This window comes from Penicilliopsis zonata (genome assembly GCF_001890105.1).
Source record: "Penicilliopsis zonata CBS 506.65 unplaced genomic scaffold ASPZOscaffold_4, whole genome shotgun sequence".
In the NCBI taxonomy this organism is placed as follows: Eukaryota; Fungi; Ascomycota; class Eurotiomycetes; order Eurotiales; family Aspergillaceae; genus Penicilliopsis; species Penicilliopsis zonata.
Window position 1 is genome coordinate 1,168,530 of NW_019208914.1, and position 25,321 is coordinate 1,193,850.

General features: G+C 53.5%; 9 protein-coding genes across 9 annotated transcripts; 4 read left to right on the forward strand and 5 right to left on the reverse strand.

Annotated features, from left to right (window-relative positions):
• Nucleotides 1–159: 159 nt before the first annotated feature.
• ASPZODRAFT_150731 (hypothetical protein) lies at nucleotides 160–6,878 on the forward strand (the record flags this gene model as incomplete). The annotated part of the gene is made up of 5 exons (XM_022725659.1): nucleotides 160–446; nucleotides 505–796; nucleotides 846–4,283; nucleotides 4,350–5,105; nucleotides 5,181–6,878. The coding sequence occupies 5 exons, from the start codon at nucleotides 160–162 to the stop codon at nucleotides 6,876–6,878; spliced, it is 6,471 nt and encodes a 2,156-aa protein (XP_022583030.1).
• Nucleotides 6,879–7,225: 347 nt separating this feature from the next.
• Nucleotides 7,226–10,346, reverse strand: ASPZODRAFT_1614430 (hypothetical protein). Its single transcript, XM_022726516.1, has 4 exons — nucleotides 10,220–10,346; nucleotides 9,465–10,159; nucleotides 8,589–9,410; nucleotides 7,226–8,523 (listed from the first exon to the last, which is right to left on the reverse strand). Exons 2-4 carry the CDS (start codon nucleotides 10,020–10,022, stop codon nucleotides 7,573–7,575), a joined length of 2,331 nt encoding a protein of 776 aa, XP_022583031.1. The 5' UTR covers nucleotides 10,023–10,159; nucleotides 10,220–10,346; the 3' UTR covers nucleotides 7,226–7,572.
• Nucleotides 10,347–10,885: 539 nt separating this feature from the next.
• ASPZODRAFT_1613566 (hypothetical protein) lies at nucleotides 10,886–11,459 on the forward strand. Its single transcript, XM_022726509.1, has one exon. It carries the CDS (start codon nucleotides 11,090–11,092, stop codon nucleotides 11,384–11,386), a length of 297 nt encoding a protein of 98 aa, XP_022583032.1. The 5' UTR covers nucleotides 10,886–11,089; the 3' UTR covers nucleotides 11,387–11,459.
• Nucleotides 11,460–11,657: 198 nt separating this feature from the next.
• On the reverse strand, nucleotides 11,658–13,180 carry ASPZODRAFT_93270 (hypothetical protein; the record flags this gene model as incomplete). The annotated part of the gene is made up of 2 exons (XM_022730465.1): nucleotides 11,658–13,038; nucleotides 13,110–13,180. The coding sequence occupies 2 exons, from the start codon at nucleotides 13,178–13,180 to the stop codon at nucleotides 11,658–11,660; spliced, it is 1,452 nt and encodes a 483-aa protein (XP_022583033.1).
• A 670-nt stretch (nucleotides 13,181–13,850) lies between these two features.
• On the forward strand, nucleotides 13,851–17,888 carry ASPZODRAFT_165388 (hypothetical protein; the record flags this gene model as incomplete). Its single annotated transcript, XM_022726709.1, has 2 exons — nucleotides 13,851–14,240; nucleotides 14,295–17,888. 2 exons carry the CDS (start codon nucleotides 13,851–13,853, stop codon nucleotides 17,886–17,888), a joined length of 3,984 nt encoding a protein of 1,327 aa, XP_022583034.1.
• Nucleotides 17,626–19,671, reverse strand: ASPZODRAFT_1615962 (hypothetical protein). The gene is made up of 3 exons (XM_022726527.1): nucleotides 19,356–19,671; nucleotides 18,830–19,276; nucleotides 17,626–18,707 (listed from the first exon to the last, which is right to left on the reverse strand). The coding sequence occupies exons 1-3, from the start codon at nucleotides 19,450–19,452 to the stop codon at nucleotides 18,004–18,006; spliced, it is 1,248 nt and encodes a 415-aa protein (XP_022583035.1). The 5' UTR covers nucleotides 19,453–19,671; the 3' UTR covers nucleotides 17,626–18,003.
• A 220-nt stretch (nucleotides 19,672–19,891) lies between these two features.
• On the reverse strand, nucleotides 19,892–21,418 carry ASPZODRAFT_62602 (hypothetical protein; the record flags this gene model as incomplete). The annotated part of the gene is made up of 2 exons (XM_022729088.1): nucleotides 19,892–21,055; nucleotides 21,107–21,418. The coding sequence occupies 2 exons, from the start codon at nucleotides 21,416–21,418 to the stop codon at nucleotides 19,892–19,894; spliced, it is 1,476 nt and encodes a 491-aa protein (XP_022583036.1).
• A 573-nt stretch (nucleotides 21,419–21,991) lies between these two features.
• ASPZODRAFT_62885 (hypothetical protein) lies at nucleotides 21,992–23,509 on the reverse strand (the record flags this gene model as incomplete). Its single annotated transcript, XM_022729109.1, has 4 exons — nucleotides 21,992–22,074; nucleotides 22,141–22,539; nucleotides 22,632–23,294; nucleotides 23,359–23,509. 4 exons carry the CDS (start codon nucleotides 23,507–23,509, stop codon nucleotides 21,992–21,994), a joined length of 1,296 nt encoding a protein of 431 aa, XP_022583037.1.
• A 1,252-nt stretch (nucleotides 23,510–24,761) lies between these two features.
• Nucleotides 24,762–25,188, forward strand: ASPZODRAFT_14658 (hypothetical protein; the record flags this gene model as incomplete). Its single annotated transcript, XM_022725193.1, has 1 exon — nucleotides 24,762–25,188. A coding segment is annotated over one exon (427 nt), but the record flags the coding sequence as incomplete, so codon positions are not given.
• Nucleotides 25,189–25,321: the final 133 nt, after the last annotated feature.

A 25,321-nucleotide genomic window follows, 5' to 3' on the forward strand; every position in this document is an offset into this window, starting at 1 on the left:
TCTCGATGGTGCACGCAAGGGTGCCTTGCCCCACTCCCTCGTGATAATGAATCTATGTATAAAGCATCCGTCCCATCAGGACAATGCCCGAGCTTTCTTGTCCCTTTCGTTTCTTGAATGATTCTTCAATAAACTTTCTGGTAAAAAGGCACAAAGAATATGGGGGAGTCCGGTTGTGTCTATCTCTTCGGAGATCAGACAGGCGATTTTGACGCTGGTCTCCGTCGTCTGCTGGAGGCAAAGAACAACTCTCTGCTCACCTCCTTCTTCCAGAGATCCTTCTTTGCCCTGCGTACCGAGGTCACCAAGCTGCCGCCGTCTCAGCGCGCCATCTTTCCTCGCTTTACCAGTCTGGTTGACCTGCTGGCGAGATACCGCGAGAACGGGCCCAACCCTGCTCTCGAAAGTGCGTTCACATGCATCTACCAACTTGGATGCTTTATCAAGTATGTTCATCCCCCCACTACGAGGCCCACCTTCTTCCTGTCTAACCTTGAATCGTAGTTACTACGGTGATCTCGGTCATCCTTACCCTGCAAGCTCCGACAGTCATGCAATCGGTCTCTGCACCGGTCTATTGGCTGCCGCCGCCGTCAGCTCCTGTAAGACGGTCGGTGAGCTTGTACCAGTTGCCGTTCAGACCGTAGTCCTCGCACTGCGGTTGGGATTGTGTGTCCTGAAGGTCCGCGATCTGGTAGACCCAAGCAAATCCGGCCCTCCGACCTGGTCGGTCCTTGTGTCGGGAATCCACGAAGCAGATGCCGTGGAACTGATTCAGGACTATTCCGCGACGAAGGTCAGCTAACCTTTCTTTTCCCTGGTTTGTCATACTTACAGTATTCTAGGCGCTTCCCCCCTCATCTCAGCCGTATATCAGTGCTGTGAGCTCGAACGGGTTGACCATCAGTGCTCCACCTGCAATCCTGGACCAGTTTATTGAAAATAAGCTCTCCAAGGAGCATAAGCCAATCAGGGTGCCGATTCACGGCCCGTATCATGCAGCTCATCTGTACGACGGAAGGGACGTTGACCGAATTCTGGAGTCTTGGCCCCAGGAGGAATTTGCTCGGCATAGCCCGCTCATCCCCATCCTGTCCAGCACTTCCGGGGAACCGATCGACGCCAACAACCTTCAGGATCTTCTGAAAGTTTGCCTCGAGGAAATTCTCTTGCATCAGCTTTGCTGGGACAAAGTCGTTGATTCTTGCGCGTCAACGCTAAAATCCGCCAGTACCACTTCATGCAAGCTGTATCCCATCTCCACCTCGGCATCCCAGGGATTGATGACCGCTCTGAAGCGCGCTGGAGTCTCCAGTATCGAGCTTGAGAATGGACTTGGCGACGTCCGGAAAAACCCTGACGGCTCCAACCAGACTGGCAGATCGGAGCAGTCAAGGATCGCCATTATCGGCCTATCTGGACGCTTTCCCGACGCCCCTTGCCCCGAGAAATTCTGGGACTTGCTCTACCAGGGACTCGATGTGCATCGTGAGGTTCCTGCGGACCGCTGGGATGTCAATGCCCACGTTGACCTGACGGGAAAGAAGAGAAACACCAGCCAGATCCCTTATGGTTGTTGGATCAATGAGCCTGGATTGTTTGACCCACGCTTCTTCAATCTCTCGCCACGGGAGGCCCTGCAGTCCGACCCCGCACAGCGCCTTGCCCTCTTGACGGCATATGAAGCTCTCGAACAGGCCGGCATTGTTCCAAACAGTACTCCGTCCACCCAGAAAGACCGAGTGGGAATCTTCTACGGCATGACCAGTGATGACTACCGTGAGGTGAACAGTGGCCAAGACGTTGACACGTACTTCATTCCGGGAGGCAATCGTGCCTTCACACCGGGGCGCATCAACTACTACTTCAAGTTCAGTGGCCCCAGTGTCAGCGTTGACACCGCCTGCTCCTCCAGTCTTGCAGCTATCCATGTAGCGTGCAACTCCCTGTGGAAGAACGATTGTGATACCGCCGTCGCAGGCGGCGTCAACATCTTGACCAACCCGGACAATCACGCCGGTCTCGACCGCGGCCACTTCCTCTCCAGGACCGGAAATTGCAACACGTTCGATGACGGCGCAGACGGCTACTGTCGTGCTGACGGCGTTGGCACTGTGGTTTTGAAACGCCTGGAAGATGCCAAAGCTGACAATGACCCGATTTTGGGCGTGATTGTGGGAGCATACACAAACCACTCCGCGGAAGCCGTCTCGATCACCCGCCCTCTGGCTGGTGCCCAGTCGTTCATCTTCGATAAATTGCTGAATGAAGCCAACTTCGATCCTAAAGATGTCAGCTATATCGAGATGCACGGGACCGGTACCCAGGCCGGAGACGCAGTTGAAATGCAATCGGTGCTCGACGTCTTCGCGCCTGACTACCGGCGCGGACCGGCTCAGTCTCTTCATCTCGGTTCGGCCAAGTCGAATGTTGGCCACGGCGAATCCGCCTCTGGTGTGACCGCTTTGATCAAAGTGCTGATGATGATGAAGAAGAACATGATCCCTCCCCACTGTGGTATCAAGACCAAGATCAATCACAACTTCCCCACCGACTTGCAACAGCGCAATGTCCATATTGCCTTTGAGCCGACTCCCTGGAACCGCCCGCAGAGTGGACTGCGCAAGGTCTTTGTCAACAACTTCTCGGCAGCTGGCGGTAACACGGCTCTGCTCTTGGAGGATGGCCCGGCTGCCCAAGATCGGGACGCCCGTGATCCTCGATCGGTCCAGATCGTCAGTGTTTCAGGCAAATCGCAGACGGCCCTCAAGAACAACATTGACTCCCTGGTCAAGTATATCGACGAGCAGTCGAAAACCTTCACCAACGAGTCCAGCCTGCTTGCAAACCTTGCCTACACTACTACTGCTCGCCGGCTTCATCATCCGTTCCGAGTTACGGCCACCGGTTCCAGCTTGAAGGAAGTGAGAGATGCACTGTCCAACTCGGCCCATCAGGAAAGCTTCACCCCGGTCCCTGCCAAGGTCCCCAGTGTCGGCTTTGTCTTCACGGGCCAGGGGGCTCAGTACACCGGCATGGGCAAACAGTTGTACGAGATCTGCTCCCAGTTCCGGGACAACCTCGAGCACCTTGACTGCATTGCACAAAGCCAAGGGTTTCCTTCTTTCCTTCCCTTGGTTGACGGCAGTATTCCGGTTGAGCAACTGAGCCCGGTCGTGACACAGCTAGGCACAACCTGCGTGCAGATGGCCTTGGCCAAATACTGGATCGCTCTTGGGGTTAAACCTGCATTTGTGATGGGACACAGCCTCGGCGAGTACGCTGCCATGAATGTCGCAGGCGTTCTCACAACCAGCGACACCATCTACCTTTGCGGGCGCCGGGCTCAGCTCCTGACCGAGAAATGCCAGGTTGGAACGCATGCTATGCTAGCTGTCAAGGCCTCATTTACCCAGGCTAAACCGTTCTTGGGCGATGAGAGCAAGTATGAAGTTGCCTGTATCAATGGGCCCGGCGAAACCGTGATCAGCGGACTTGGTGCCGATATCGATGAGCTCGCTCAGAAGCTTAGCAGCCAGAGCCTGAAGTGCACCAAACTGAAAGTGCCCTTTGCCTTCCACTCCTCGCAGGTGGATTCAATCTTGCAGGACCTTGAAGAACTGGCAAATGGAGTCAAGTTCACCACCCCATCGACTCCATTCGTGTCTGCTCTGCTTGGCGAAGTCATCATGGAACAAGATGCTGATATCCTGGGTCCCACCTACCTGAGACGTCATTGCAGAGAGCCTGTCAATTTCTTGGGCGCCCTCGAAGCCACTCGCCATGCCAAGTTGATGACCGACAAGACTCTCTGGATCGAGATCGGTTCTCACACTGTCTGCTCCGGCATGGTCAAGGCAACCCTTGGTCCCCAAACCAAGACCGTCGCATCCCTTCGCCGTGAGGAAGACACCTGGAAGGTGCTCTCTAACAGCCTCTCCACATTGCACTTGGCAGGCATTGAGATTCTTTGGAAGGAGTACCATCAGGACTTCAGTTCCAGCCACCAGGTTCTCCCGCTCCCCGCTTACAACTGGGATCTCAAGAACTACTGGATCCCCTACGAGAACAACTTCTGTCTGTCTAAGGGGGCACCCGTCGGTGAGATCCAAGCCGCGCCGGCTGCAGCATCAACATTCCTTACATCCTCGGCTCAAAAAATCCTCGAGTCACGCGAGGAAGGCGGCAAGGCAACCGTTGTTATTCAGAACGACATTGCGGATCCAGAACTCAACAGGGTCATTCAAGGCCACAAAGTCAATGGAGCTGCTCTTTGTCCCTCGGTAAGCTTTTTTTTTTCTTTTCTCTTGTCATTGAATAAACATGATCCGTGCTAATCGAGAAAATAGTCTCTCTATGCCGATATTGCTCAGACGCTAGCCGACTACTTGGTGAATAAGTACAAGCCAGAAATGAAGGACTGCGGCCTTGATGTCGCCAACATGGCCGTGCCTAAGCCCCTCTTGGCCAAGGGAGGCGAGCAGTTATTCAGGGTTTCTGCCACCGCTGACTGGGCGGCCAAAAAGGTCAACGTCAACGTCTGGTCCGTCACAGCGGAAGGAAAGAAGATGGTAGACCATGCCAGCTGTATTGTGAAGCTTTCCGACTGCAGTGTCTGGGAGCAAGAGTGGAAACGCAACGCGTACCTGATACAGCGCAGCATCGAAAGACTTCACAAGGACTCCGAGGATGGCCAGTCTCACCGAATGAAGCGTGGGATGATCTACAAACTCTTCGCGACTCTGGTTGACTACGATGATAACTACAAGTCGATCCAGGAGGTCATTCTGGACAGTGAAAACCACGAAGCGACTGGCAGAGTCAAGTTCCACGCACCCCCTGGAAACTACCACCGCAATCCCTTCTGGATCGACAGTCTGGGACACCTTTCTGGCTTCATCATGAACGCCAGTGATGCCACCGACTCTAAGAACACGGTCTTTGTCAACCATGGATGGGACTCGATGCGCTGCTTGAAGAAATTCTCCGCAGATGTCACCTACCGGACCTATGTCCGTATGCAACTCTGGCAGAACAACATCTATGCGGGCGATGTCTACATCTTCGATGGAGATGAGATTGTCGCTGTTTATGGCGGTGTGAAGGCAAGTTTTTTTCTTTCTTCTTTCTCTTTTCTTTTCCCTCTCACGCCTTGCACTTACTAACGCTTGTTCCAACAGTTCCAAGGATTGGCGCGTCAGATCCTTGACACTGTTCTTCCCCCGGTTGGAGGGTCCAAGGTTGCCAAACCGGCTCCCAAGGCAGCTGCGAAGTCTACCCCACCCCCGATCAATGTAGCCAAGGCGAAGGCTGGTCGCCCTGCACCTCCCGCTGCCGTCAAGTCTCTTGTCAAGTCCTCGTCGGGTCCCAGTCTTGTTGTCCGCGCTCTCAAGATCCTCGCTTCGGAGGTTGGCCTGTCTGACGCAGACATGACTGATGACATGGTCTTTGCAGACTATGGAGTTGACTCGCTGCTTTCCCTGACAGTCACGGGAAGATACCGCGAGGAGCTGGACCTCGACCTCGGGTCATCGGTGTTCATCGACCAGCCGACTATCAAAGACTTCAAGCAGCTTCTGCAGCAGATGAGCCCCATGGAGAGCGACTCTTCAGGAAGCGACCTAGAGGAGTCTGGATACTCATTCCCCGCCTCCTCCGCCTCGACGGATCCGTCAAGTGCAGCCTCGCCCGGCTTGCTGTCGCCTCCCAACGAGAAGGTTCTTGCATCTGTCGAGCAAAATGAAAGTCTTAAGATCATCCAAGGAATCCTGGCCGAAGAGATCGGTGTCACCCCGGAGGAGCTTACTGGTGACTCCAACCTGAGCGACATGGGATTGGACTCGCTGATGTCCCTCACCGTCCTCGGCAAGCTGCGGGAGCAGCTGGACCTTGATCTCCCTGGTGACTTCTTCATCGAGAACCAGACTTTGGAGGAGATCGAGGTCACTTTGGATCTGAAACCCAAGGCTCCAACTCCTGCTGCAGTTGAGCCGATCAGATTGCCTGAGACGATCCCTGATATCAACCCGAGTGCTGGAAACGTCTCGGTTATTCAGCACCCTCCGGCAACGTCTATCCTTCTCCAGGGTAACCCTAAGACGGCCACCAAGACTCTTTTCCTGTTCCCTGATGGATCGGGCTCTGCCACCTCGTATGCCACCATCCCCGCCTTGTCTCCTGATGTCTGTGTGTACGGGTTGAACTGCCCATATATGAAGACTCCCGAGAACCTGAATTTCAGTCTGGACGAGATCACCATCCCGTATGTGGCGGAGATTCGTCGTCGCCAGCCCAAGGGACCCTACAATTTTGGAGGCTGGTCAGCTGGTGGCATCTGTGCCTACGACGCTGCTAAGCACCTGATCTTCGAGGAAGGCGAGACCGTCGAGCGACTACTTCTCCTCGACTCCCCGTTCCCCATTGGATTGGAGAAGCTGCCCCGTCGCCTGTACAGTTTCTTCGACTCGGTCGGTCTGTTCGGTGAGGGCAAGGCGCCTCCCCCCAAGTGGCTCCTGCCGCACTTCCTAGCCTTCATCGAATCGCTGGATGCGTACAAGGCATCTCCATTCCCTTACTCGGACGGCGAGCTGGGAAAGAAGACCCCCAAGACCTGGATGATCTGGGCCAAGGACGGTGTCTGCTCGACGCCAGAAGTGCCCTATCCTCCTCCTGCGGAGGATGGCAGCAAAGATCCCAAGGAGATGGTCTGGCTGCTCAACACTCGCACCGATCTGGGGCCCAACGGGTGGGATACCCTCGTAGGACCCAAGAATGTCGGCGGCATCACCGTCATGGAAAATGCTAACCACTTCACCATGACCAAGGGCGCGAAGGCCATGGAGCTGTCCAAATTCATGGCTAACGCCATGGCGAATTAAATATTCGATTGATTTATGATATTTATTCATTTGGGGGTTTTTTTTTTCTTTTTTCTCTGGTTGACTTGTATTACTGATGATTCTGAGCACGGCCTTTTCTTTTTTCCCTGTTCATTGATTCTAGATCTCGTTTTTTTTTTTCTTCTACTCGAGCTTGGTGCTGGTTGTTCGTTTTTCTTTTGTTTGTCCCCCTTAAATTGGCAGCCCCTCGGGATTTGATGATTGGTGTTATATATTATTTACAGGACCTACTTAATACTGCTTCACATAGCAGGCCGATTTTTATACATACTTTCTAATAATATATGGATTAGGATAAAAGAATTGAATTACAGTGTCTACTCAACATATTTATTCATGAATTTCATTGATAATTTACGTCGTCCTACCTCTATCGCAAGAAACCAAGTCTGGACGGGTCCTGCAGACCTATCAGTCGGGGAAAATGGAAATAAAATCAGATCAGTGCTAGAACCACAACGGCCATTTGCGTTGCAAGGGAATGATGGGAATCATAGGTCGAGGGGACCAGGAAAGGAGAGTATGAGGGAAGGGGGAAGGGCCAACGCCGGATCAATGCATGTCGTAACGAATGGAAGAAAAGAAAGAAAAACGATAGCAAATTGTAGGGGCGCAGATCATGATCGTGTGTGGGAAAGCAGAAAAGTATGTCTAGGGATTTTGAATCTAGATTCTAGAGCGACATTTCAGAACTGAATCGCAGGCCGCTGCCACGTCCAGGCACACCGGAGCCGTTATTGCCGTTGTTGATGCCCGGGCTCGTGGGCCGGCTGGCGGAGGCCCATTTGGGGCTCCGAGGCTGCGTGCTGGTCGAGCGGGTGGAAGGGCGGTTCTTCTTGAGCTCGCGGAGTTCGTCTTCCTTGCGGCGGAGCAGGTCCTCACGCGCGGTGAGGGTGGCCTCCAGCTCTGCGATGCGGAGAAGGTAGCGCGCCTCGTCGGTCTTCAGGTTGAGTTCCTTGAGGCGGATGGCGTCGCCGCTGGCCTTGCGCTTGAGGGTCTCGTTCTCGTCGCGCAGTTGGCCGACCTCGCTGCGCAGCTGGCCAACAACGTTGTTGGCTGTCTGGTATTGCTCGCGCGTGTACTCGGCCTGCTTCTTCTCGTACTCGGCTTTGCGTTCCAGGCCGGCGTTCTTCTCATTCAGGCGGCGCACCTCGGCTCGCACAGACTCAAGGTCCGACATGCTGCTGTCGCCGTTCTGGAGGGCTTCGCGCGCCGTCTTGAGCTCCTCCTTCAGTTGGGTGCGCTCGTCGCGGAGCTTCGCGTTGTCTTCCTTCTGCCGCTCGAAGCGTTGCTCCAGATTGGCCTTGCCGCTGATTAGACCCTCGTTCTCCTTGCGCAGTTTCCGCATCTCCAACGCCCGGCTTTCATAGCGATGCTGAAGAGAGGCCATTGCTTCTTCCTTTGCTTCCAGGCGGACCGAGGCGTCGCTCAGGGATTCCTTGAGTTTCTCCATCTCCGCCGCGTGCGAGGTCCTCATTTGCATGAGATTATGTTCGAACGCTTGTAGCTCAACTCCCAGAGGCTGGCTAGGGAAGGCTCCAGAGGACTCGGTCAATTGGCTCTGATCTTGGGAGGCAACCATCCGTTGCCGTTTTGTCATCGGCTCATCGGATTCCTCGACTTCCTGTTGTCTTGTTAGCGCGGGGGTTTTTCCTTTTCTTTTTCAAGAGATCACAAAGGGGTACCGACGAAAAGACGCTTGTTGACGGCAGAGACGGCGGGAAGATCTGCGGGACTTGGCACCTGTATCAACGACTCTAGCTCTGCCGGGCTGGCGATTTGCAAGGGCTCAATGACTGGCAAGGGCCAGATTGTGTGGAAATCGTCGGAGAGCAGATAGGCCAAAATTTCCTCGGCATCTTCCTGCACGCCGAGGGCGTCGTCTTGCAGCTCACCAACAACATCGCGCAGGCGGAGGGTGTACTGAACGAGGAACCGGAGCCTCTCGATTTCCGGAATGTTCGGCAGGCAGAGAGAGATGTGCTCGGCGGTGCTAGCCACCACCAGTCTAATGACCGGGAGAAGATTGCTGTGGCGAGCATACGTGGTGCGCATGTGCTCGACAGAGGGGCTCTTGATGTTAAAGGATGCGTCCAGTGCGATTATCGCGGACGGCGGTCTATAGGCCTCCATGATTCCATCACTCTGAGTGGGCTGGATGCCCATGCTCAGAGAACCCTTTCTCATGGAGAGCTCTAAATTGGTGCCGCTGCCCATCTCTTCGCGCGGTCTGGTGTAACTGAACCCTTTGCCCAGTAGATAACGCTCCATGATATTCACCGACTTCCCTTCCTGGACCATGATAACCAGATGGATATCAGAATTGACTCCAGCTCTCGTCAGATATCCTAAGAGGAGAAATTTGGCGCTCGAATATTCTCCCCAGGAGGCTTCTTTGTCGGGACTCGTTTCCACATCCTTGAGTTCATCGGCGTAATTGATATCCGGATGAGTGGTGACATTATTCAGCTTGTCCACCATTTTATACATCTTGGCGGAAAGGCGCTCACGCTATGTAGCAGTCAGATATGACGTGTTTTTAAAGCACCAAATATATCATCTTACCTCGCTTTCTAAGCTTTGCGCTGTAGAGCCAAAGCTTCCTAGGAACTCCTGGATAGCTCGGGTCTCATCCATGATGATTCGTTCGTAGTCGCCTTTCACTCTGCAATCCATAGGGACGGTGATGGCGAATTCCGACGGCCCAAGCTGGACCGAGCCCGGGACCGGCTCCTCATCATGTCTTACTGTGAGGGCGCTAGGTTGAATTGTCTGTATGACCGGATGCTCTTCGTGGGTGCCATGCACCGGTGGCCCAAAAGGCTCTGCGGTTGCGGTGTGGTGGTGGTGGTGGGTTTCCTGGTGGGTTGCGTGCGTGACAGGCTCCTTGTCCACTCTAATGCTGAGAGGCTCGACCTTATCCGGGACGGGTATCAAGGGAGAGGCCTCGATATCACCTGCTGATGACGGGGTCGCACTCGCACTGGCCGGGGTGGACTTTTGTTTAGCCCGCATTTGAGCATAAGCATTCTCCAGCTTCTCCTTAGGAGTCGATCCTTGAAAATGGCTCCATTTCTGCATGGCCTCCGCGGGCGACAGGATTTTCTTGTCCTGGTCATCCATTATTTCCGAGGGCGTTTCTGGGATCTCGATCGTTAACGGGACAAATCTGTTTTGCGCGGGATCGAGAGAAGACTCTCTGGTCTGTCTGAACGAAGACGGAGTCAAGCCAGTATCATCAGACCCAACTGGAGAAAACTCTGGAAATTGGTTAGTTACTAAATGACAGTGGTGACAGCCAAGGAGTCATGAGACATTACCTGTCAGTACACGCTCAGGAGACTCTTCTGGAAACTCTTCTGGAGACTCTTCTGGAGACTGCTCTGAAGAATGATCTGAAGAATGATCTGAATACTGCTCCGAATACTGCTCCGAATACTCGCCGTACTGATCGCCAGACAGGGAGTCGGTATCCGGGGAATATAAAGTCTGATAGGGATCAGTTTGGTTCTCCACAGGGTACGGGTAACGGGAAGGCGGCTCTGCAGCCTCATCAACCTCGTCCAATGACTCGGTTGCAGACTGATCAGAGTAGCACGCCCCTTCCAAGCCAATCAAGGCCCGGAATTCATCGGGAAACAAATAATAACCCTCGGGGGGAGGGGATTTGGATGAGACGTACTCAAAAAACGCGGTCTGCCTCCTTGGCGGGGCGCGCGCAGGGGGCTCCTGCTCGGTACAGCTCTGGGGACCGGGATCACTGTTCACGGGGGCAGTCCTAGGGGTGGACAACACGCTCGATGCCGCGGCTCTGAGTTCCCGCAGTTCTTGTTCGAGACGTTCCACGTCGGGGCCAACGGGGCTAAAGAGCGGGGAAAAGATGATGACTTCTCGACGGAACCGAAATGCACGCAGTGCTCGTGGCAAGGTGTAGGATTTGCGCGATGCAGCGTACGGGATCACTTCGGACTTCCTGGTGGGGTGCGGTCTCTTGTTCTCCAGGGCGAGTTTCCTCTTATGTTTCTCAAACCCGTCGACCGCGTTGAGGTTAAGGCACGACTTCGGTTCCTGGCAGAGAGCATCTTCGAGTCAGCTACTACCACAATCGAATTATCTATCCTTGATACAGGGTAAGTCTTTCACTTGCCCACGTAGTTAAATATGGATCCCATTCAACCTGGTACTCGTTGATGTTCTCGCGGACAATGCGCTGGATGGGGTATTCTTCCTCGGTGACGTTCAAAATCTGCCCGTCATTCGACAGAGCGTATCTGTTTTTCAGCTTCTTCTTTCTCGGGCTTCCTTCTTCGGATGGATGCACATTCAGCTTGCGTTTGGAACTCATTATGCGCGTTCGGTGGTTCTCACGGCGGCGGAGGTGTAGGAGTCCATGTTGGAGAGAGAGAGAGAGAGAGAGAAAACTGGGGGAGGACTGGTTATATATGATATTAGAAACCGGTTCCGGCACCCGGACAATTCGACAGTAAGAAACTCTCCTATTCAATGCTATATCAATAGCGTGAGGGGGGGCTGGGACGCAGTGATTGAAGAGGATGGGGGGACAATAGCGGCCTCGAGCTGGGAGGTTATCGTTCGGGAGATCGCCCGCACGTGATAGGCCTGTTCCAGATCAGCCCACTACAATAGAGCAGAGGAGCTATTGAGGAGCTATTCATGAGCCGTGTTCTATGGTTTATTGTATCTATTGTCTATTACAAGGCAGGCTGTTTCAAGGGCTCCATATGTATTTACAATGATCTAGTCCTTTCCTCCCATTGTCTCCAAGTCGAACCCCAGTTCCTTCAGACTCCGGATATGGTGTCGTTGCTCTCCCTGGGCCAGAAAGGCTTTCTTGATCTCTGGTAATTGACCCCGAATCCAGCGTTCCCCCTTCTCCCATCGGATGCCTTGCTTTCCGTGTCCCCCGTTGTCGAGTTCGGGGCGTGTCGCAGCCTGGGCGGCCCAGTCGTAAAGAGAGTTAAGATAGTCTGCGTCAAGCGGGAAGGGCAGTAGGTGGAATGTCTTGCCATCGCCCCGTTCAGCGGCACGAGCATTCTCCCACTCATGCATGTCGGCTTTGGAGGGCAGTGTGAGGCGACTAGACCATACACGGGCAAACACCGCAGCCTGGTTCTCAGACAGAGGGAACGGAATGACTCTCTGCGGCAGAACGGGAAATACTAGCGTCGGGTGCTCGATATAGAAGATTTGCCGGTACACGTTCAGTGTCCGACGACCGTCTGTGATAACTGGAGGTTCCAGGGATGACAGAAATGGATATGCGTATAGGTAGCCCGTGCAAAAAACGATGGCGTCGATGTCTTCCTCGATCCGACCGTCTTTGAATCGGAGACCGCGGCAGTGTTTGCTAGGAGGCAAAAACTCGATGATCTCGGGGACTTGCAGTATATTGGACGGGGTAGACAGTGGAAATGACGATTCAGACCGTGTAGAAGAGAGCAGCTTCCCCTTACAGACGCCCCTGATCTGAGCAGCGATATCGACTCCAGAGGCCGAATTGCCTACCACCACCACTTTTCGGTCACGGAACTGCTCCGGCGAGTCGAAGGACTTGGAATGTGATATAATTCCAGGATAGGTTTTGTTCCAGGTTTCTATACCCTCAATCGCCGGCAGATACGGCACGTTGTAGTGGCCACTGGCAACCACCACTGCGTCGTACAGCTCGGTGCTGTTGCAGCCAGAACGCAGGTTCCTCGTTGTCACGGCCCATGTACTCGTTTGAGGGTTATCTACTCGAACGTCGAGGACTTGGGTCTCGAACCGGATGTGGTCCCGTACATCCTCCGCGTATTCCTCTAGATACCTCAGCACGGTTGCATGACTGGGGAACAACTGAGTATCAGCAGGCCACGACTGGTCGGAGTACTTCATCAGCTCCTTTGGGATATTCGTCTCGAGTCTCTCGTACAAAGCAGACACAAATACGGCCTCCTTCTGCGCCGACCCCGCAGCAACCCAGAGGGGCTCCTCGGGGGGTTCCCAGGGCCGCAGTTGAGGCACCGGGGTAGATGAGGCCTGTTTATGGGCAGCAGGGCAGTAGTTCCATGTCCCTCCCACCGAGCTTCTCTGCTCCAAGACGTCGACAGTGTCGAAGCATTTCTCTGCAAGGAGATACCTGTACTCGTTTTTTAGCTCTGCGCTTCTCTTTCCCCCCTGGCTGCTTCCCTGCTCCTCTCTTAAGCTTACTTGACAGCAGACAGACCAGATGGACCTGCTCCAATCACTGCTACCCGCCGAACCTGCGTTGAGATTGTCATGATGCAGGACTAGAGACGATGGTGAGTTCGGAGGGATCCTCCTGGGATGAGAGAGAGATAAGCACACCACAGCGGCCAGATAGCCAAGGAGTCAGGACACTAGAGTCACGCCATATCGGAGGATTATTTATTGAGAGGATCCAGAGCAATCGACAATCGTGTCCTGCCACAGGTCAAATAGCTCATCGTAGTCCTCGCTCGTGTTTGTAGGAAGAACTTGAAGAGTTGGAAGAAGCAGAACTGATAGAAGAATCGGACTGGTAATACCATTACCAGTGTGTTCTACTATCGACCACAACCAGCTTGATGGGTTTTAATATCTTTTAAAATTATATAACCAGCTCAATCAAGATCTAGAATTATGAATGATTAATAAGTAAAAATTCTAGAAATTCTTTGTCTTCAAATATGTACCTGACTTTCTATGCTGTGCAGTGATAAAGAGCGTATTGTAAACCATTTACAAATATTACATCAATGAACTCCGATCGTTTGCTTTCAACGCGTCTCACAAAGCCTGTTTCCTCCCCTCAGGATAAATAATTCAAAGAACACCCGGGCTCTACGACACTTGATAGCTGGTTTTGGAAATCCCCAGCTAGTCGGACCCTCTCATGTCTTATATTTTCTTCTGAACTATGCACTGCCCCGACAGCCAGCGACCGCAACGATGGAAGAATCCCCCCCCGACCGGCCTCCCACGACCCAACAGTCGAACTTGATCCCAATCGCACAGCTTTCTCCCTCCCTAGATGGGCTCGCAGAGGGCTCTGTCCATGCAGTGGTGTCCCTGGTGTGGCCGTTCTCGTCCTCGACGCGATCCCTCAGCCTTCTACTCTCCGAGCCGGATTTCCGTCTGCGTCGACTCAAGGGACAGGTGAAGGTCACGTTCCATGGCGATGCGGCCGCAAGGGTTGCAGAGACACACGTCGGGATCGGTGATGAAGTGTGTATTTTCAATCTGAAGGATGCGCGGTGGTCGGAGAACGAGTCCGCGGCTCAGACGCCAGGTCGAGGCATTGCATGGGATCTACATTTTGAAGAGCGCGTGTGGCTGGAGGTATTCTATGACAGGAATCTATATGTGGAATTACGGCAATCTAACAATCTGTAGATATCCAGGTCGTCTAAACTCCTTGCCACGGTGCAAATCGACGGTCCCCGCTCTCCGGCACAGCCCGCGGAAGATGGTTTCGAAGCACTCCCCTCCACGCCGGCACGAACAGATCTCTATCCAGATGGGGCGCTGGCACGCTCCTGGGTGTCTCCGGCATTTGTGAAGTCAGCGCGGAGGTCTCTCGGCGGTGTGGTCGACTCTGCATTCGACCCGTTCGCTGAGGAAGATGGCTTCGTGCTCGGAAGAGGAAGAAAACGGCCTAGGCTCAGTCTCATGAGCACGGAATGGCGTGTTGTGGATGGACCGGAAAGTCCTTGCGACAGGGCGGAGCCGATCGAGTGGACGGAGGACTTGGATGAAGAGGAAGACCTAGAGGAGGCGATCGATCAGGACATTACCCCCGAGGTACCGCTCGACCGGTCGAGTGTGGAACAGCAAGAAGAGTTGGAAATCCTGCCAGAGCCTACAGTCGAGAGAATCAATCCTTCTGTTGCTTGCGAGTTGGCCGAGGAGCATCTGAAGGAGCCTTTAGACCCCTTTGTTCAGCCGCTCCCTCCAAACCGTACTGAAGCATCTGCTACCAGACTGTCAGTGGGTGGGATGTCTGCTCACCGACATTTTGGATATTCCCTCTCACTCCCTACCGATACTCCCCGCTTACACCCTATCCAGTCTCCGAGTCTGCCTACTCCGTCGCCGATGGTGACAGACCCGAACAGTCCACAGAGCTACTTTTCTGCGCCTTTCTCGTCGAAACCGTATGTTACTAGCCATCCACCAGCATCAGAGGAGGCACAGGGAGAGACAGCGGTCGTCGAGGATGTGTTGGTACAGGAGGTTACGCAAAGTACCAGCAATGCTGTCGATGTGGTGGATTCAATAACAGAGGATGCCATCCTTCATCGCACAGATTCCGTCTCAGTGACCAATGTTGAATCCGCGCCAACAATGCAACATGAGATACTCGAGTCTCACGAGAGAATAGTTGATAACAGCCTGCAAGCCCAGGCCGAAGAACCTGTTGTCGAGAATGCTGAAGGCGATATCGACGAGGCATCATCCGTCATGGATGCGGCCATGGCCGATGCACCTGATGAAGTTATCGAGTCAAGCGATAATGAGTCTGTGGTAAAAGATATGCCGAGAGATTCGAGTCCTATCGCCAACTTGGAAGAAGAAGCATCCGGTGATGAAGAGATTGTCTCCGACGAGGGGATAGAAGAGGAAGGGGTCTCGGATAAAGAAGAAGATGTGGATGTGGTAGAGGTGGGCTCGGTTGAGACTGACGCTCGGGCGGATCTTCTAGAAGAAGAGCTGGAAGAGTCGGAACCGGATGTACTGGAAGAAACCGAAGAGGTAGAGGAGCTGGAGCTAGAGGAGGCTGAAGAGATGGAAGAGTATGCCGATTCGGATGAAATCGTGCAAGTACCAGAGCCCACAAGCAGTATGGCGAGACAAATACTGCAGAGCGCGCCTCTGGAAGGCACCGAGAAAGCAGCCCGAGAAGATACGGAAGACTCCGTCGATGGTTCTGAGAGCGAAATCGCCGAGGAAGAGGATGCGAACAAGCGGCAGTTAGTGGAGGGCTACGACGACGAGGTTTCCGAAGACGAAGAGGCCCTGTACGATGACGAGATGTCAGAGGACACCTACCAGTCAGAGCATGGTGATGGATATACGAGCGAGATCGAGTCCCAATACGGGCTAGAAGCTGCCACAAGGGAAGACCGCCCTCCTGAGCTACCGGCGAAAACAGTGCATCCCGAGGTCATCGTCCTAGACAGCGACAGCGAAGATGAGGCGGCTACGGCACCTCGTCCGAGTTCATTGAAAAAAGATGATGAAGATTCTTCAGAAGAGCTTGACTCGTATGATGAAGTCGAAGTCGACAGAGACCAATCTCAGGATGAATTGGACGACCTGGAAGATGTTGATGAGGAGGAGGAGGAGGAGGAGCCAGAGGACGACTATGCTGACTCACATATGCAGTCTGAAGAGATGTCAGATTCTGAGCTCCATGCCGAGGCTCTACGGACACTAGATGACGATCGTATCGTTGCTGCGATGCGCTTCCAGCGAGCACAGCAGAGTCCACATGAAAGTGCTTCCAGTGTGTCGGACGCCCCAGAGCAGCTGCCTCTCCAACTTGGCCCTACCCCAGTTGATCTGGAATCTGCCATCGATCCCAGCCTGCGGTACGACCAAGTACTATCGCCTGCGGACGTTGATGACCAGCATGATGTCCAACAATCACCGGAGCCAAGGTCTCAGCAGACCATTAATTACCCCATGTACGTTGACGGTGCTCGTTCGCCGTATCCTGAGACGGAACCTGCAAGGAACGAGTTGTATATCATTACTCCGGATGGTTCTCAGGAGGCCGCAGTGACTCAGCCACCGCCATATAACCCAAGTGGATTACACCTACCTGCCACACCTCAAGCCACGCAAGGTTCTCTCGAGGAATTGCCAGCCGTGATCAAGACCGAACTTGATGTGATATCGCCCATCACCAAGAGAGTGTTGCCCTCAACGGAAGTACCTGATACCGAGCTCCCCGATACAGTGGTCAAACATGAAGAAGAAGAAGAAGAAGAAGAAGGGGAAGAAGCTCGTTCTATGATCGATGCCGATGCCGAACAACAAAGCGAGAACGAATCTCGCACCCCATTCGATAATGAAGAGCTTGGGAATCCAGATCGACATGCCTCGGGCCTACGCACCCGCCTATCATATTTCTCTCCACTCGCGGCGCTGATCGACCACTTCCACTCCCCAACCGACACGATCTCGATCATTTGCGAAGTCGCGCCGGTGATTCAAGCGACATCCGGCCGGAGGGACTACATGCTCACACTGCAGCTGACGGACCCCTCCATGGCCGGCACGACGTTGTCAGCGCAGATCAGCCGGCCCTATCGCTCTGCCATCCCCGTCGTGGCGGAGGGTGATGCCATCCTTCTACGCGACTTTTCCGTGAAAAGCTTTGATCACTCGATGATCCTCGTCAGCTTGGAGTCAAGCTCGTGGGCCGTCTTCTCTTCTGAACCAGAAGCAGCAACAACAGAAACGGACTTCCCGGCCATGACGGGCCCCCCCGTCGAGTACGGCGCCGAGGAACTCGCGTACGCCACCGGTCTCCGCAAGTGGTACCAGGAAGACGGGGCGGCGATGGTGTCGGACCGAGCCCTGCAGACGTCAATCGAGCGGGCACAACAGGAAGAAGAAGAAGAAGAAGAAGAAGAAGAAGAAGAAGAAGAAGGGGAGAGCGAAAACGAGGATGAGAAGGACAGTAGCCCAATTCCGATACCCCTTGTCAGCAGCGTTGCCTCGTCTCCCTCCCTACTAAGCGACGCAGACAGTGCAGAGCAGCAGTCCGGCGTCTCTTCTTCACGGGCGGACTCGGCACCCCTGTCGACCACCAGCGCCAGCGCGCGACGGCGCGGGAAGAAAGGCTCATCGTCGCGGCGGAGGATCACGATCCACGAGCTGCGCGATGGAACCAAGTATGCGGAGGTAGGATCTTCGCCCAAGGGGAGAGGGAGCAGCGTACATGAGTTGCGTGATGGGACGGCCTATGCGAATGTATAGTACTTGACATTAATCTTGGATGATTAAAACGGTATAATTGAATAAACTTCTAGAATATGTCTTCTACAATCTAGCTCGTATGAATATGTACCGAGTGTATACCCTAGTGTGCAGTCTACATTTTGGCCTCGCTGGCACCGAGATAGTCGGCATTAACTGCCGCCTGGATGAGCTGGTTGGCAATCGCCGTTGGCGGGGGCAGTTTAAGGCCGCCCTCCTTGTACTCCGGGCCCGGCTTGTCACCGAGAGCGCTGACCCCGACACACAGGGCCTCCTTGACTTCTGCGATGTCGAACCAGCGGGCATCCTCGAGCTCCGGGTCGTGTTCGAGACAGATGGATTCGTGGGCTGGGTCGCCGACCTGGGCGATGGCCCCGATCATCAGGTTCGCCGGGTAGGGCCAGGGCTGGGAGGAATGGATGACGACGCGCGACAGGGTGACGCCGGCTTCCTCCCAGACCTCACGGCGGACGGCGTCCTCGACCGACTCGGCGGGCTCGATGAAGCCGGCGAGAGTTGAGTACCAGTTTGGCGGGAAGCGTTTCGACCGCCCCAGCAGGATGCGGTGGCCGTCCGCCGAGAGCGTCGCGACGATGATCGTCGGGTCCGTCCGTGGGAACGACAGGTTCGAAATCGTGGTCCGCGTGTTGCACGCCGGCCGTTCCACCGGTTTGCCCTCGGCCGACCGTGCGAGGTCCGTCGGCGGACACGCCCGTTTGGTGCCTGCGTTGACTGAGATGGTTGGATGTCCGCACGTTCCGCAGAACGTGTTGCGCGTGTTCCAGTCAACCAGGGCTCGACATTGGGCGTAAACAGCAGCTAGAATCAGCCATCAGCAAATGCTCTAGTTGTATGTATTGTTTTATATTGTATTGTTTTTTTTTTTTTTTTTTTTTTTTTTTTTTTTTTTTTCAAGAGGAAGATGGTAGGGGAGTAGATACCCTCATCAGCCGAAAACGTCGCGACAACCCGCGATTTGAAAAAGGTCAACCCTTGCGCCTCCATGGCGGCGATGACCTCCCCCGCGCGAGCCTGCTGCTCCTCCGACCCCCGCGGCGTAACATCCAGCCCAAATACCGGCGTGCCCGAGTAATTCTTCCAGGTCAGCCCGGCCTCACGCCGCGACTCGTCCAGCCCAAGGAAGATCGGGTACGCACTGCTCTTCCGCGAGTCGTAGGCCTTGAGCACCTCCTCCTCCGACAGATCAAAGTAGTCGGCCGGCACGAGGGCCCGCACATCCTCGTAGCTGGCGTAGAAGAGCTCGGCCGACGACCGGGTCAGGGGCGCGAGATCCTTGACCAGCACGAAGCGGGTGCTGGGGTGGCGCAGCGCGGCGGCCAGGAACGGGTGTTCGGTGCGTAGGAAACTCAGTCGGTTCAGGGGGGAACCTATACGGAGTAATAGTCACTTGAATATCAGTAATCCTTTCTAGCAATATATGATAGAATGAAAAAGGGAGAACCGGACTTGAGAAATAGTTGACCGTTTCCCTTCCAAAACGCCGGGAAAGCATCGAGTCTACCTGCGTATGTGCCGGAGCTGGGATCTGGGGGAAAGTCGTCATAGCGAGCAATCAATAATAGAAGAGAAGAGCGGAGATGGGGACTAGAAGGAAACACCAAGAACAATGCAATGGGAATACAGCAAGGAGTCAGACCAAAATTATCAGCAGGAAGAACCGCACCCCTCATCCCCCTCTTGTTGTTTAGTAATTGGAAGCCGAGGAGCGGAGGCAGTATGTACGTTACGTTGATACCAGAGGAGTTCCGCGGATGTCCCTGTATTTTATGTAACTTGTTGTATTCATTAGGTAACTAACTGTCCTATGATGTAATCAGGTACCTTATCAGCTTATCGTGTCCTGTTTCACTATCTGGAGAATGAGTAAGGAGACTCGAGGAGTGAGAGAAGGTGAAGAGAGAAGAAAGAGTGGCTAAATTCGACGCATGAGACGCTAGGTAACAAGAGAAAAAAAAAAAAAAAGAAATAGGCCGGCCTTGCGATCATTTCCAGAACCAACCGCTCTTTTTGCTTTCATCCTCAGCAGGCACTGGGGAAGGAGAAGAAGACTGGGGGTTGACCACCTCGACCGACTCGTCGCGCTCTTCCCGACCGTCGTCGAAGCGCTTGGTCTTGACAGTCGTGGTCTTCATGGACCCATCGGGGAGCCGCACACGATTGATGGTGGTGACCATCGAGACGATTTGGTCTGCAGCAGCCTGATCTGTCTCCGGAGACGGCTGCGTGTCGGGGACCGAGTTCCTGTTTCCACCAGAAACAAGCTCCAGCCAACTTTCTGTGTCGTCGCCGCGGATGTCTGGGTCCAAAGGAAACTGGTTGTTGCCGTTGCCGTTGCCGTACCCCTGGGTCTCCTGGAGTCTCCGCTTCTCCTCGAGCAGGAACCGGAGAAGGGGGCTCTCGGGCATGCCGCGGAAGGCGTCACGTTCCCGGGCTTCGATACCTTCAAGGAACCGGTTGTACAAGTCCATCTCGGCGAGGTGCTCCAGCTCCTCTGTCGAAACATCCGGTTGGGCTTGTGGTTCAATGCGTTTGGTGTTGGGAAGTGAACTGCGATCTTCACTGGAGTCGGAGCTGTCGTACGTAATGCCAGCCCACGGTCGATCGGCTGTGCTCGGGACATACTGCCAGCGCTGGCCCAGGCTGCCTCTCTTCACCAAACCCTGGAGCCAGTCATACCCACTCTCGCGTTGCATGATGGCGTCGGAAGGACGATCCAGCATCGGTTTGCCGTTCTCCAGCCGGATCAGGTCCTCAAAGGCCTCGCGCCAGTGTGGCTCGTCCGGGTCCCGATCCGAAGCAGACCTCAGAGACGACATGAGCGAAGAGAACACGCCGTGCTCGCGATGAACCCGATACTGTGCCCTCCGTTCAAGGTGCAGGGGGGAATAGGGGCTGAGCAACAGGTACGGCATCGGCCACATGGGTGACTCGGTCTCGCCGAACGCTTCGGTAAAAAAGGAGTTTGGATACGGGTGAAACAGTCGGAAAGACACAGGGAATCGGTCGTTAAGCCATGGTCCGTCAAAGAAGGAGTCGATACCAAAAATATCCGAGGAACGATGCTGCTGCCCATACCGTCGGTTACGCGAGCGCCACTGATTATCGTTGTTGTTGTTGTTGTTGTTATAATCATCGTCATCATCATTCTGGCCTGTCGGAGGCTGGCGTAGAGGTTCTTTTTGATCCCTGGAAAAAACCGTATCTTCCGCCGAAGACAACGACGACGACGACCGATCGCGATCGCGTCTGCCTTCGGCTTCGTCTTCACGACGCATCAAATCCCTGTACTTGTCGTTGTTGTTGTTGTCGTCTGCAAAAACCTTCCAGTGATCAGGTGTCGGAGGAGACACCATAGACGGCAGCCCCATCACCGACTGTAACATGGACGAGATCTGCTCGTCCGCATAGCGCCGGAAGGCAACAAACGGATTATCGTCCTCGGGCCAGGGCCGAGATTCCTGCGGCGGCGACGGCGTCTGTTCTCGCTGGGAGTCGTCTTTACCAGCCATAACCACACAGGATGGATGTAGTCTTTTTCTTTCAAATAAATCCACAAGTATTCCTCACGGCAAATCAGGCAGAATAACGATGGCAGGCCTTCTGTCTATGATGGATAAGTAGACAGAGAGCTGAACAGTCAACAGGGCGACGTCGAGGATTTGAAGCTGTTGGGGCAAAACCAGCCCCACAGGACTATCACCACGTGATATAAAGCAAATAGCAAACATAGCAAACATAGCAAACATTAGTAAGAATATGCAATAAACCCTTTCTGCCTTCTGTTTCAGCAATAATACTTAAGAATAACTATAGGCGTCTTAGTATAGGATAAACACTCTTAATTCAGTGTCCCAGTGCCAGTACTGAGGGGAAGTTTCGGCACAAGATGACTTCTATTCGATAGAGAAGACGAAACGAAGGAACTGATCGATTTATGATGATCGTTGGTATATCTACTATAAACTAACTGGAAGGGAAAGCAGAATCAAGCTCAATATTAATAGTAGTAGTGTTGTTAACTCAATTTAAGATACTCATTAATATGGTAAATGCATAGAAAGCGCAGTGCACAGTTACTGTTACTAGGCAGACTTGAAACCAACCCATGCTTCATCGAAACCCGTGGAAAAGATGTACATGGGATCATCGGACACCGAGTCCACAACTAGAATAATTAGCTTGAGGTATAAGTACAGATACAGAAGACAAGAAAGAGAGAAAAAAAACTCACTCATATTGCCTATCTTCAACCACATATCATCAGACACAGGCAAGGCAGTCATGTTCAGCGGACGACAGACTTTCTCGGCGTGAGCGACCGCTCGGAGCAACTTGACCAAATGGCCGTCTTCTTCCGGGTGGGCAATGCCCTTTGCAAAGAGGACATCCCAGTTCCTGTTGGTGTGGTGTGCTGTGATTCTCTCCTTGGTGAGTTTGGGGCTGTTGCGGGACACATAGACGAGCAGGTCCATGCGTCCCTTCCACTCGAGGAGACGCAGTTTGGCGCGCAGACTCAGCGAGGGCATGGCTAGAAATTTCGACAGGAAGATGGACGAGGTGACACAATGGAGGAAGAAGAAATCCATCTTGATTTCCTTGTCTGGTTTTTGGGCTGCAGCAGTGAAATAGACTACAAAGGTCAATATACACATACACATACACACACACACACACACACACACACACACACACATATATATATATAGATAAAGAAGGTCTTACCAGTTGTGTTGAGAATCTCAGCATGCTTCTCCTTGATTTGGTCCTTGGAGACGGTGAATTGACTCGCATAGGCGATCATCTCGGCAGGAGCGCGGGTCAACACGCCGTCCCGCATATTGTTATCATCCGACCAGCGGACAGAGTCGACCAGTTTGCGGTCGGTGCTGGCCTCCTGCAGGATCTCGAAGAGGGACTTGTCGCCGCGTTTACCGACACCGCCAGCGGCCGTCTCGGCGGGGAGCAGGAACATGGGTCCGATCCAGTCGTCGTGGATGGCGGTCTGGGCGAGGGCTTCAGCGACGATGGCGGGCTGGTTGAACTCGACGCCGAAGCCGAGATGGATGATGGGATGGAGGAGGCCGGAGAAGAGTCTGATGAGGAGATCCTCCGCCCGCTCGTCCTCGGCAAACAGGTATTCGTTCAGCACATGCTCGACTCCCTTGTTGGCAATCTCGACCTGGAAAAAGGCCAGGAAGTTCGGGTAATGCTCCTCCCTTCCCAAGCAGCCTATGAAGGTGGCCCGATCGTGTAGAGCGTGGGCGACCGACTCGGTGACGGGTAGAACAGGACGCTGGTAGGATGCATTCCGCTGGTATGCCTCTTGAATAGCTGCGGGGGAGGCGCCAAGCGCATAGATGGTGAGGATATGATGGACGATGTGGTCTATGAGTGAGTATAAGATAAAATCAATCAAGATAAATAGATACCATATTGGTGTCAAACATACTATGGAACCCGCGGTTATTAAAATAGATGTGATGTTTCTCGAGATTCTTCTGGAGAACCTCGGTGGCTGTTTTGGCCGCATCGGCTCTGGGAGCAGTGCTGAAAACGCCGGTGTCGACGGGGGAGAGAAACACTCTGCTTGAAGTGGCCATATGCGATCTAGAAGTTAGGAGTTAACAAGTAGAGAGTTGATTATGAAATGGTGTTGTACTTTGGGACTGTGAAGATCGATCTAGCGATACCCAGTCTCATCCGGCAGTTAGTTATATAGAGGACCCTATTAGTTGACTACCTAGTTGATTAATCTCTTCCCTGATCTTCGTTAGTCTGGGGTAAACAAGGAGGGATTATTCAGTCGAATGAGCCAGACCGTCCGGAGTACAGCGGATAGACGTCTGTAGTACGGAGTAGGTAGGTATGACGTTTGGCATAAAGTATATATGACTGGGATGACAGGTCATAAGGAGTACCACGTTGACGGGTACGGAGTAACTAGGTGCAGTGATCTGGACTGGATTATAAATCCAATCTCTCCGATACATTTCGAGGGGAGGATCCAGACGCAGGTATGTGATGATGGTACTTGATGGTCTCTTTCAATAGTGGTAAGAGATATCTATCTGGAGGTTGAGAAGATACTCTGTGGTAAACAAAGGCCTTCATTTGTGGTGGTTACGGTTCTCCGTAGTGTTAGTCAGCTGGGGTAAAGCGGTGAATAAGAGCAGAAATAAGCAAACAAACACCCTGCCTTATGTAATCCTATACAGTCTGCCAAGCTTTGTTTACGTACGGAGTAACTACTCCGTAACTAGTTAATAGTTATCTACAACAGGGCTGAACGACATGCTATACTCTATACTTCAACATTTTAGATAACTCCTGCCAAAAAGTAATAATCTACAGCAACCTGACACTTAACTACATAGTACTCCATATCTCCATACTATGTACTCTGTAATACTCCAACTCCTTAACAATCCCCTCCATCGGCAAAAACTACCACGCTTCCATCGACTAAGATTAAGGGTCTCGATCAGGGATAGTTCGGCTGGTATTTAAAGAACCCAGCTTCAGGACTAGTCCCGAACCAGCCAAGCGCCTGCTCTAGCCTGGCTGATCGCTTAAACTAACCGTGTTCGCGGTCTGCTGACTACTCACGCCTGCTCTTGCTATAACAAATACCAAATCCAAGCCAGACGGACGAATTTCCTGATTCTTCCAGGGACCCCCCCGAGTTTTGCCTCTGTCCTTCTTTTGACCTCCCTCTGTTGACCGTCTTTCGTTTGACCGTCTTTCCACTGTTTTCCCACTGTCTTTACACTGTCTTTCCACTGTCTTTCCACCGTCTGTCTTGCAAATCGACCAGTCTTTCTTTTATAGATCATTCCTATTCTTTAATTCACCATGAGGACTCCCTTTGGAACCCTCGCAGTGGCCCTGGCCCTGCTCGCCCAGCCCTTTGACGCAACCGCCTCAGCCGTTCCAGCAGCAAAGAAAAGCAGCATTCCTGCCGTTCAACCGTCCTCTGCTCCCTACTACTACTCTACCCAGACCGTCTTCGTCACCGAGACGGTCTCGCTGACTCGTACAATCTGCACTCGGTCAAGCAGTGCTCTCGCTACTGGCTCCCCGAGACCATATCCTATCCATTCGTCTGGCGTGCCTCCTTTTGCCAGCTCGGGACTCGCTTCCACCCGTACCCTCTTCGTCACCGAGACGGTCTCGCTCACCACCACAATCTGCTCGGGATCAAGCAGTGCTGCGGCTACCGGCTCCAGGACTCTCACCAGCTCTGGTGCTGCCATCACTACTGGCTCTGGAAGTGCCCCTGGTACTACTACTGGATCTGGCTCTGGCTCTGGCTCTGGCTCTGGCTCTGGCTCTGGCTCTGGATCTGGCTCTGGCTCTGGCTCTGGCTCTGGCTCTGGCTCTGGCTCTGGCTCTGGATCTGGCTCTGGCTCTGG